This window comes from Olea europaea, chromosome 21 (assembly GCF_002742605.1).
Source record: "Olea europaea var. sylvestris chromosome 21, O_europaea_v1, whole genome shotgun sequence".
In the NCBI taxonomy this organism is placed as follows: domain Eukaryota; kingdom Viridiplantae; phylum Streptophyta; class Magnoliopsida; order Lamiales; family Oleaceae; genus Olea; species Olea europaea.
Window position 1 is genome coordinate 11,305,438 of NC_036257.1, and position 12,386 is coordinate 11,317,823.

The 12,386-nt window shown below is 34.1% G+C and overlaps 1 protein-coding gene across 1 annotated transcript; it reads right to left on the bottom strand.

Annotated features, from left to right (window-relative positions):
• Positions 1-2,862: 2,862 nt before the first annotated feature.
• LOC111370642 (arp2/3 complex-activating protein rickA-like) lies at positions 2,863-6,533 on the bottom strand. The gene is made up of 6 exons (XM_022992460.1): positions 5,984-6,533; positions 5,277-5,420; positions 5,090-5,185; positions 4,854-4,980; positions 3,135-4,770; positions 2,863-3,034 (listed from the first exon to the last, which is right to left on the bottom strand). The coding sequence occupies exons 1-6, from the start codon at positions 6,047-6,049 to the stop codon at positions 2,863-2,865; spliced, it is 2,241 nt and encodes a 746-aa protein (XP_022848228.1). The 5' UTR covers positions 6,050-6,533.
• Positions 6,534-12,386: the final 5,853 nt, after the last annotated feature.

The following is a 12,386-nucleotide window of genomic DNA, read 5'->3' on the forward strand; positions in this document are numbered from 1 at the left end:
TAGCTGATCTCACAAGTTAAAGTGTGGTGACATTTAAATAAACACGTGGATGTTTTGTTATAGAACAAAACATTAGAGATCCGCCGAGAGATTCCACATGGATAACTATCTGAGTGTCAGTGATTAATCTCTAACGTTCGGTAGTGAAATTGGTCATTTGACTTGAGGTCGTCATGATACCTTATATGAGGACAGTCATACTTTGCGGTATTGGATGTTGCTCTACAAAGGGCCGCTAATACGACATCGTTCGGGTACGTCAAGAATCGTATGAAGGTTGTGATTGATCAATAAATGATTCGTCACTCTTAGATAGTAGGAGATTATGATCTGCGTTTCATTCAATTAAGTCGATGATGAAATCCTTGGCCAAGGTGTACTCATAAATCGAAAAGGAGTTTTCAACTTATATTGACTTAATAGTGGAGTGAAAGATATGATCGATATTCGGGATTGACACAATTCCATATCTCGTAATTGATCGGATCATATAGACGAAGGGATTATAGTTTCACGATAAACGAACGAGTTTGATTTTGTCATACCACATGACATTTCCCGTCACATGTATTGCTCTGACACATTACTAGATGTCAATCTGGGACGGCGAGTGTGAATTGATGATAAATTAAAAGGGGTGTTTTAATTTATTAGTTTTGATTAGATCAAAATAATATTTCACGTTATTAGGCATCGTGATTAGGAACTTGATGGGTCCCACACAAAAGAGAATTGAAAAATTGCAATTTGTCAATTAATTGATTTAACAATCGTTGGATAAATTAATTAATTGGTTTGATTATTTATAGGCCCGAATTAATTCACAGACCGGATTTAATTAAATGGATTAATTAAATATTGGACCAGATCGAACTAGGCCCGTTTGGGATTATATAAATGCATGACTAGAGTTTTCAATTCAGATGGTTTTTCATAATTATTCTTGCTAGTAAAAGAGGAGAAAATTCTAGTCGTTGCAATCTTATTCTTTATGTGGATCATCGTTGAAGGCTGGACAATTGGACAGTTGTGGGTGTCGAACCAAGATTGCTGGAACGAAAAGAAAAGCAAAAGGTTTGCAGAATTTTTCAAAGGTACAATATTTATGACGATTTCTATCTAAACAAAAAGGAATCCTCAGTCAGAATCGAAATAATTTTAATTTTCCGCTGTGTATGTATACGTAGATTCACAATATTTGAACAACAGAAGATGCATTTCGTTGCCACCGGCTATTCGGAGGTTATGGAAGCTTCAAATGGTAGGAATGGCTGATTTTCAAATATTTCTTACCTAGAAGTGGTCGAAACTTATAGGCTGAAGAAGAAAGAAAAAAAGAAAACTTGAACATCAGTAGATTTTGTGCTCCTCCGATCGGTCAAATTTTTCATTATGTGCATTGTTTATATATTCAAACCAACGCTAGGGTTCTTTGTGCAGTGAACATGCTACACTGAGAAGTGCTTGGACCCATCACCCATATTCGAGGCGGAGTGATTGTGAAAAACCGGTCTTAAGTGTCCCACACTGCTGGAAATTTCTCGCTTCGCTACTTGCTTACGTCTGCCTCTGATTTAAAGGCGCCCACCAGTTGTTCGGTTTTTTGCTTGATATATAATGAGATGATTTGGACTTTGGTTTCTCTCTTTTTATTTAAGTCTTAGCTGTCTTTGCTAATGGTATATAGCTGATAAGAAATACCAGAAACTAAAGATTAATTTGATACAAAGAAAAGAAAACGAGGAATTCAATAAAGAAGATAGAAACCTACATTCTGATGTACGAAAATCTGGTGCGAAAATCATATTTTCTTTCATAATTTTACATAATATCATTTCCCTTCAATTTTATGATTTTATATATGCTAGTTTGCTTTCGAATTGCAAATATGACTACCATGTAACTCGTTAAAAAATTATAAAAAAGAATCCGAAACAAAGATTGAGATGCAATAAACCAAGCCTTTACACTCTAACCAAAACAAACATCCTTGTTCAGTGGTGAAATTATGTGGAATGATATCGGTCTCAGTCTTGCCAGATGCTATGTCTAACTTGTAGAATAGAGACAACACACGGATTGTACAAATGACAATACAATATTTATCTACACCTACACGGTGGAGGAAAGCCAGAGTCTAGCTTAATGTTCCCCAAGAAATGCTTCAGTATAACAAATGCCTCAAGTCTGTAAATTTGTTGCTGCATGTTTTTTTTCCCCCCCCCCCCCCCCCCGATTTTCTTTTGCACTGGCATTTCTCTTCTCCTGAGTTAATATCCAATAAATGTTTTCAGTGTAGTTCAACGAGCTCTTTTCTACTAGTACGATAAAGTACGTTCACATTGTAGAATTAATTTTGTCCAGACTAACCTTAAGTGCGAGCTCCATGCAACTTGAAGAAATATCTACCATCAATTCCTTGATTCGTATAAGGATGCCAAAATCGAAATTGATTTTGTGACTCTTGAATTTCTTGGATTCTTCATCTTTAGTCCGCTCCAGTCCTTCCATTTCTATCTTGATCTGGATGCAATTGCTTTTGTTAGTAACAGCACAAGGTTCTCGTTTAAAACTAAATTATCAATATAGCATTATGGGGTTCCACGATCTTAAGTCTTACTTTATTAAAGTAACTCTCTGCCTTGTCTATGAGTTGACCAACAGGGGGCACTACTGGCCAGTTCTGTAAAGTATTGACAGTTGAGTCTAGTTTGGAGTATAGTGCTGCTGCCATTCTCAATGCTTCCAACTTCTTTTGAGGAAAATCTTCAAATCTTGCTAGTACCTAAAGCATGAGGATTTTTAGGACATGATCGCTGACATAGTATAATAAGAACAAGAATCACAAAGAATTTTGCTCGACTAAACCTGTGTTTCATCAGTCAGCTTCTCGAGGTTAGATTCTACGTAGTTGTGGAATTTTAAGAGCTCATGCATGTCAGATGTCTGGAATGAATTGATTGCAGCTTTCACCTCCTTAATTGACTTGGCATAATTCTTCACGTCCTCTTCAATTTGTTGGAAGTATGCTGACCTGTAAAATTAATGCCGATGATTTTTGGATGAAATAATTTCTTTTAATTACCAAAGTTACATGCGTACTAATTAATCGGCTATACGATTACAAAGATTACCTTTTTGTCATCTCTGCCAATGCATCAGCCATTCCTTGCTTTCCTGAGGCAGAAGCTCCAATCTTACCCTTTCTTCCTGGTGATTTACCATCAAGATTTGATCCTTCTACTTTCCCCTTCAGAAGTCGATACAGACTACCCATCTGAGAGGATCTCCGCAATTTTGTTGTTGCTTTCTTGGGAAGGAGGTTTTTGGCACCAGCAAGCCCTGGAGGTGGTGGCGGAGCAGCTCCAGTTAATGGCACAACTCCCTTCAATGTCAACATGGGTGGAGGTGGGGGTAGTGGTGCACCATTTTTTGACGCCATGGGTGGCAGTGGTGGTGCACCATTTTTTAATGACATGGGTGGTGGCGGTGGTGGTGGGGGAGATGCCCGATTTTTAGACATAACAGGGAGTAGGGGCGGTGGGGGTGGAGATGCCATATTTCCCAATATCACCTGTAGTGATGGTGTAAGGTTTGCATCTGTTTTTCTTGGAGTCATCGGTGGTGGTGGAGGCGGAGGCGGAGGCGGAGGCGGAGGCGGAGGCGCTGACATGGCTTTGCTTTTCGACATAATGGGTGATAATGGTGGTGGAGGTGGAGGTGCTGACAATACTATGCTCTTCGATGTAATGGGTGATAATTGTGGTAGGGGTGGTGGTGATGGAGCCATTGGTATTGATTCTTTTCTATCTGGGGATGTCAACTGTGGTGGGGGCAGTGGAGGTGGTTCTGGTATTTGATACATTGCTGCATTTGGTGGTGACGTGGGTGGTGATGTTAGAGAAGTTCCTTCTGTCTCTGCATCATTTGACTGCAAGTTAGGGGATGGCGGTGGTGATGGAGCCACTGGAATTGATTCTTTTTTATCTGGGGATGTGGATTGTGGAGGAGGCAGTGGAGCTGGTTCTGATATTTGATACAATACTGCATTTGGTGGTGACATGGTTGGTGATGTTAGAGAAGTTCCTTCTGGCTCTGCATCATTTGATTGCAAGTTAGAGGATGGTTGTGGCGAAACCATTTTAATATCTTCGTTTGTCGGAGTGTCAGGAGCAGCCACTATTTGAAGACGTGGAGAGCCAAGCCCATTTCTTCCTTTACTCACTGTCACCCCAGTTGAATTAGTAACCAGAATCTTTGTAACATCATCTTTCATTTCACATTCTTGGTTAATTTCATCAATCTTTTCCATATCATCCAGCATCTCAAAATCTTGATTAACCTCAACATCACCCTCTTTCCCTTCAGAAGGCCACTTTTCTTGTAACTCTAGCTGTTGCTTGTCTGTCCTTACCTGGATTGAGCATTTAGGATCTTGAGCATCTGTGTGATGGAACATGTGCAACGATAAGCGCTTCAAGTCAATGGGGTTCAGTTTTTCAACTGCCTGAACTCTCAATGATAGGAGCCTAGGTGGAGAATAAGACATCTTCTCGCCCTTACTCGAGAATTTCCTAATTTCTGGAAGGACTGAGGTTGGGGTTGCAGGAGAGCTAGAATGGGAATTCTTGTTATCTGAATAAGATTTGGAGAAAGCCTTTCCAAATGCATTTGTTGGGGAACCGTAGTCTCTCATGTCTTCATCATCATCCATCATATCAAACAGCCTCTCTCTTGCCAGCTTAATCATCTCTTCAAGCATTGCCAATGCTAACAAAGGAAGATTGTTTATTAACTTAAGATCAAATATGAAAAATATTTTCTTGATGGTCTGAGGACAACAATCAACATACCAATTTGTTCCAGGCCAATTTGGTCTAATTTTATTGATGCATCATATTTCAAGTTGACCATCCATTCTCCGCTATTTTTCCACAGGTTTCCAAGTGATTTCAGAGCATCACAGAAGAAATTGAGACACTGTTTTGATCATTTTAAAAGCTAAAAATGTTATATCGATGGTGCTGTAAACCTTTCATGGCATGTTCGAAAATATGTGGGTTTCTATTTGTTGTGATCAATAGCTAACCTGATGTATTGAGGCTTCCTCAAGTTCTGACACCGTTATATTTGGCTTGACCCTAGGATACAATTTGAAGAGATCCTTCAGAGTCCAAATCAGCAGCTGTCGAACAAGACAAGATGTTAAAGCCATTGCATTCATCTATATTTTCAGTCGCGAGAAGAAGATTAAACTTGAGGAAGGATTGGAATACCTCATTTACTGAAGCAGAGCCAACACAAGGAGGCAGATCAAGCAAGTCTCTGAAGGTAGAAATCTTGTTCTTGAGCTCCGTGTTCATGGCCTTCATATTCTTTGGTGCATTAATTGATTTATTTGCATGAGGTACTGCTTTTCCCTGTCAATGTTTAGCATGATGTGTCGTTTATAACATATGCCATCAAAAATTTGTCCAAATATACAGTGAAAAAATTGTCCCCGACTTAGAATTCATATCTTGAAACGAAAAGGTACACAAATCTTATTTTCCCATTCCTCGATAAATCGAGAAGAAATTGAAAAGAATGAATAATCACGCTGGACAAGCGTGTGTTGGGTTTTATTCCTTAAGATTTGGAAAAGTTCTACGTTGTGTGTTACCTTACCACAACCCTCCTCTTTCACTTGGGTTTGGGGGCCTTGATTTTTCAGAATTCTAATGCACTAAACTAACTAATTACGAATAAATATTGAATACAACTTAAAAATGTTAATCAGATTCTGCTTGATTTCCCTATGCTTATAAGAAAATTGAAATATGCATTTACCAAGATAATTATCAAATTTCTAGGTACACCCATCTATTTATGTGCATGAAAATATAGAGAAAACGTGCGGATATTGATAACAAAACCTCATTATTGCATAATGAAAATATGTCTCAATGAACTATAATTTGGGAAAATATAGAAATAGACGTACCTCAATTCCAGGAATCTTCCTACGGAAAAAGAAAGGAGCCACCCCACAGAAGGCCCCGGTAGCCATGGCCGAGGCCAAGATTTATAGAGCCCTGAAGGAATTTTAATGAGGATCTTCCTTCGGTTTGACAAAAATCCCAGAATTTGTTATGCAAGAGACAACTAATAAAAATAATTATTATCCTATAGAAGAACATTCAAATTTGAATCAAAATTGCTGCTGCATATATTAAAAAAAGGAAGAAGAAAATTGATAACGTGCAGTCCAATTAATGCTTGGCTCTTTCCAGTATCCTCAAGGGACAGACAGCTTCTCTCCTTGTTCTCATTAGAGAGGGGAGAGGGGAGAGGGGAGAGGAGAGTCAAATTAAGTGAATATGAATTTTCTTGGTTTTATGGAGACAAAATCAGCGTATAAGCGTGTTTTAAGGTAGTTTCTTTTGGATATTTTATGTGGGATTTTTTACAACAGATTTCTGCTAATTAATCAAATCCCAGGAAAAATGGAGGATTTATGATTGGAGTTCGTTTCTAGACTTATGCTGTTGATTACGATAATGATTTAGCGCTTCTTTTTCGTCTGGTCGAGATATATTCATCAGTTTCTTTTATCAAAGCGTCATCGCATATGGGATCTTAAATTAAAATATATAAAATAACAAGTTTATTATTAGAAGATTTAATTACTGCAACTGGGTGGGTCACAACTTTATTTATATTTGCATAATATTTTGAACATAAAGTTTTCTGGGAATTATAAAAAGGTTAAAAAGAAAAAGTACAAAAAATGGCGGGGATTTAAAAATATTGGTGTTCTTTAAAAACACGAATGTTGCAAAAGCTAAAGATCCAATAACGAATAAACTCCGAGACTTGCCATATAAGATATAGATTGAATGACCCAGCCTTTGTCTGGAATTGGATTCTTCTAAGCCTCAATTTGGGAAGAACTTATAAAAAAGTTTACATGATAAATAGATAGAAATATATATAATATATAATATATTAAAATATCATATTAAGTGAAAATCAGTTTTTAGACAATTTTAACCACCCTACAATTTATTTATTTTAATAATACTTTACTTTTCGTTTTTCAATATGTAATAAATACTATAAAATTATTGTCATTTATGAAATTTGTGTTATTAATTTTTAATTAATTAACATTCACATTAATCTAGATTCAATGAATTTTCATTTGATGAATCTTGAATTACATGAATTTAGAGTCATTATAGATAAATTTATTTATATTCATGTGTCTAGAAATTTTAAAAGGTGTGTAAATTTATATGTATTAACAATTAATTTTTGTGTAGCAAATGTAATATAAAAAAATTGATCATTTATAGTATTTCATCATCTATAATATATTAAAATATCACATCAAGAGAGAATTATTTTTTGGACGATTTTAACCCATACAATTCAATTATTTCAATAATACTTTACTTTTCATTTTTCGATATGTAGTAAATACTGTAAAATTATTGTCATTTATCAAATTTGTATTGTTAATTCTCAATTAGTTAACATTCATATTAATTTAGATTCAATGAATTTTTACTTGATGAATTTGCAATTACATGAATTTAGAGTTATTATAAATGAATTTATTCATATTTATGTATCTATAAATTTTAATGGGTGTTTAAATTTATGTGTTAATAATTAATTTTTATATATCAAATGTAATATAAAAACATTGCTCATTTATAATATTTCATCATTACAAAAACTTTGAATCATAGAAATTGAGTTTTTAGAGTATAATTTGAGTACAATTTTTTTCTCTTACATTTTATGCTAAGTTTTATTTTCTATAATTCGTCCAAAACTCATCAAATCCTCCAAAAAATTGGTGTCAAATATTTCTTTTACATCACTTATAAAGAATTTTAGAATAACGTGCAATGCACGTTCAATTTGACTAGTAGATACAAATGAGTAATGGATAAGTTAATAGTATTTTTGAATTTATTGAAATGTATGGCTAAATATGTTTGACAATTTATAAACTATTTATAATTTTTTTCAACCAGATGCTAAGAAATTATCATAATTAGAGAAAACACTAATTAAGCAGGAAAACTAAAGAAAAGTACGTTTTAGAAATTAATTCAACACTAATTACCATCATTCTCGTCATTAGAAATTCTTTATAGGACGTGTTGGAAACTCATTAAGAATTAAAAATAAAAAATAAATAAAATTGTTTATGGAAACTACAAACTGGATAGTTTCTAGATTAATTACAACACATTTTAACTTTTTCTAGTTAATCATCTATGTATTTCGATGCTTCCAACGCTTAAACCTCTTTCAATACACTCCAATTACCACAAGGATGCATTATCAAATTGTTGTTCGTTTACTTGAATTGATTGTTTTAATTGATTTTTTGTATTGATTATGGACAAATTCTTTAAACATAAATATGCATTTTTCTTGTTATGAGTAATATTAATGAAAGAAATGTTCAAGATAAAATGAATGAAAATGATGTTGGAGATGAAAGGGATGAAAGACTTAGTAATGAATCAAGTGTTGGGATGAAAATAATGAAATTGATGAAATTAATCTTGAAGATGTTTCGATTGAAACTAATATCGAGGACGTTAGGACTGAGAATGCAGAGAACAATTATTATGAGATATCAAATACTTTTATATTTTTCACAACCTTTTTGCAAGTTTGTATCCCTAACTTAAAATGTCTGTCTCTGCCACTGAATGACCACAAAATCCTACTCAATTTGCTTTGATAAAATTATAAGTTGTTAAAGTAATTATGGATTCGGAGAAATGTATAATTAAAATTTATATTTGATTTTGAAAATTAAATTGGAAAAAAAAAATAGTATTCCTCGAACACGCACACACATCTTTCAATTAATTTTCAGAATTTTCCAACTACGTGTCACACCAATGACAACACGATTCACATTGCTAGTGACGTTCATCTTGCATCTTAGGATCTCTCCTTTTTTCACAATAATTTGCGATTTTGATAATTGCTAAATTGTCGATATATAGAATTAGAAAATTTTCGCACTCATACTCTGTACCATATATCCTACATTTTTTCGCTCGCTACGGTCCAAGCTCGTACTCAAGCGCTCAAAGTAGGGAGCTTGATGCTCACTCATCGCCAACCAGCACCGATTGCTGGAGCTCAAGTGTAGTTATGTTCTGGTCCGTGATCCATTTCATGTTTTGACGCTTTTTGATATTATCTTTCTTTTTAGGACTTGTAACAAGGTTTTAACATATTCTTCATAAATAGTATACTCTTCTTTACAGTTAGAACAAGTTAGATAATATTATAAAGACAATATTTTGGTATTCTTTCTCCATAATATAGTGATCTGCTTTCCTTTGCCAATCATTTTTTCCTCTTATATTGTGATTGCTACTTCATATTGCACAGTGCAATCTAGTCCTTATTTTTTAAAAGTGGTATCAGAGTTTAAGGTTTGATTTGTTTGAGGTTTTTTGTTCTTGTGATGGCAACTATGAAGCATAATATTATGATTTTGGATCCCAACACTAGATTTCCTTTTTGGCAAGTGAAGATGCAAGCAGTGCTCATTCAGATGAATTTGGACGGTGCTTTGTTAGGATTTAACAAGATATCCTCAAGTTGGTATATAGAAGAGAAGAAACGTATGGATCGAAAAGCCATATCACAGATTCATCTTCATCTTCCAAATCATATTTTTTAGAACGTTTTGAATGAGAAAACTGCAACCGCATTGTGGTTAAAGTTGGAGCAATTCTGCATGACGAAAAATTTAACTAGCAAATTGCATTTGAAGCAGCTTTTGTTTTCTCATCATATGATAAAAGGTACATCCTTGTTGTCTTTAAAGAAATTGTCGTTAATTGGAAACTTTGGAGGTTAAGTATGATGAAGATGATCTGGGTTTGATTTTGTTGTGTTTGTTGCCCTCTTCATATATATCGTTTAGAGACATAATATTATATAGTCGTGATATTCTCGTGACTGAAGAAGTATACGATGCTTTGTTATCAAAAGAGAAGACGAAATATCTTGTTGGATTTGAGGTTTAAAGAGAAAGCCTTGTTATTCATGTTGGTTATGAGAGGGGTAGATCGAAGTCTAACTTCAGTTATCAAATTTTGTGACTATTGTAAGAAGAAGCAGCACATTAAAAAGAATTGCTATAGATTGCAAAATAAAATAAAAAAAGTTGGTTGCAAATCAGAAGAGAATGCAATCAGAAACTTCAGGTGAAACCAATGTTGTAGGGAACTGTTTAAATGATGTAGAATTTTTGGTTATTTCTAACAGCGACTCTAAATTTGACGAGAAGTGAATTCTTAATACAGCTTGCACTTTTCTTATGTGTCCGAATAGAGATTTGTTTACAACATTTGAAACAGTTTCAAATGGTGTTGTGGTAATGCTCAATAATGAACCATGTAAGATAGCTGGTATTGGAATGGTTAGACTTAATATTTTAGATGAGACGGTTAGAACACTTGATGCAATGAGACACGTTCCAGATTTTAAGAACAATCTTATCTCTTTGACTATTGATTAAAAGGGTACAAGTTCATTGGTAAAGATGAACTCTTGAAAGTTCGTAACATTGTCTATGTTGTGTTGGAGGGGTAGAAATTCCCAACTATATGTCTTGTAAGGTTGTGCACAATCTTTGAAGATCAATTAGCAGAGGTTTACACTTTGGTGGATATTCAGTTTGATATAGTGCTATTAGAGTTTGGTTTGGGGCCATTTCTGAAGAGTACATCTCAATCAAGTACAGAAGTTTATGAATAATGCCGCTTTACCAATACCACCTAGAGTGCCATCATATTCGATTGCTAGCGGCAGATCCAAATGAAATATTAGGCCTCTACAAAGGTACGTGGAAGCTAATTTAGTTGTGTATGTTTTAAGTATAGTTGAAGGTGTTGAAGCTAGCGAAAAACCTTCTACAAAAGCATTTTGTGGTGTTGATTCTGTTTCATGGCATGTTTCAACCTTGTTTGCTAATTTTTGAATTATTTGTGATGTTGTTGCTCGTGGTGATAATTCAAGAAAATTTTGGGAACTCAGATAATTTTGCTAAGTGGTGTTTGAATTTATTTATTTTTAATTGGATTTTGTGGAAGAGGTGAAGCATTTTGTTCGTTAGAGAATTAGTTGAAGTTCCTATTGAAGAGTTCAATTTTGCCAAGCACTGAAATTTGTCTCCAGATGGAGAATTTTTTGAAATTTGATTAATTGCATGGGATTTGGCTCAAGGTAGAAATATGTTAAAGTTTAATCCAAATTCGATTAGGTTTCTGTTGATCAGTTGAATTGCGTCTTGAAGAGGTCAAAATATAGACTAAGAAATGATTTCAACCTTTTTCCACTTGCTACTTGCCAAGCTCCCAATCGAGCGCTCAAAGCAAGGAGCCTAGCGCTCACTCATCGCCAATTCGCCGCTCACTCAGCGCTAGAATGGAGCTCGACTGTTGTTATGTTCCAGCCCATGATCCGTGTCGTGTTTTGATGCATTTTTTGATATTGTTTCTATTTTTAGGAATTGTATTAATTATGATTTTGACATGTTCTATCTATGATTGTTCTTTACAATTAAAATAAGTTAGACAACATTGTAAACACTGTGTATTTGTATTCTTCTCCATATTATAGTGAATTCTTCTTTCATTTGTCAATCATTTGTTCTTTTTGTATTGTGATTGGTACTTCATATAATGCCCTATAATGTCATCCTTATTTCCTAATAACTTACGTAGCTAAGGCAATCTTGCTTCCGTTATTCATGCATCTTTTTCCTCTTTATTTTTTTGGATTTATCTAGTCGAACGTATTATTAACCCCTGTATGTCTTTCATTAAATAAAAACTCTTTTTTTTTTCAAACTCATTTTCAATCACATATTCATGTAATAAAATATTTTGAATATAAATAAAAAAAAATTTGTACTTTTTAAACACATATTCTTCAAAAAATATTTTTTTTTCAAAAATTCATTTTCTCTTAAAAAAAATAAAAATAAAAATAATCTTTCAAATGGAAGGCAAATAGAGACAGCTGGTTTAGCTAAAAAAGTTGATAAATATCTAAGTCAAATTAATGAATTTTACAATTTTTATTAACTTTCAACTATTTATTTTATCAACGTTTATCAAAATTTACTAAAAACTTTTTTTAGCAAAACTAAATAGGGGCTAATATATATAGAAATGGTGGTCCTTTTTTAGTGTTTCATGGCAGAAGTCTCTCCTTTTTCTTTTTGTGCTTGGATGGTAAAACCAAACTATCTCCTGATATTCAAAACCCAACTTACGAGCCACTTTAAGTTGAATCTCTTTGTAGAGAGAGAGAAGAAGAAGAAGAAGATAGATGCAGGGGATTGTATC

Bases quoted from the DNA above. Each gene is read 5' to 3' on its own strand.
- LOC111370642 (XM_022992460.1), bottom strand. From the start codon at position 6,049: ATGGCTACCGGGGCCTTCTGTGGGGTGGCTCCTTTCTTTTTCCGTAGG. The intron at 5,186-5,276 runs GTATTCCAATCC...CTTGTTCGACAG, and splicing joins GCTCTGCTTCAGTAAATGAG to CTGCTGATTTGGACTCTGAA. The intron at 4,981-5,089 runs GTTAGCTATTGA...TGATCAAAACAG, and splicing joins AGGAAGCCTCAATACATCAG to TGTCTCAATTTCTTCTGTGA.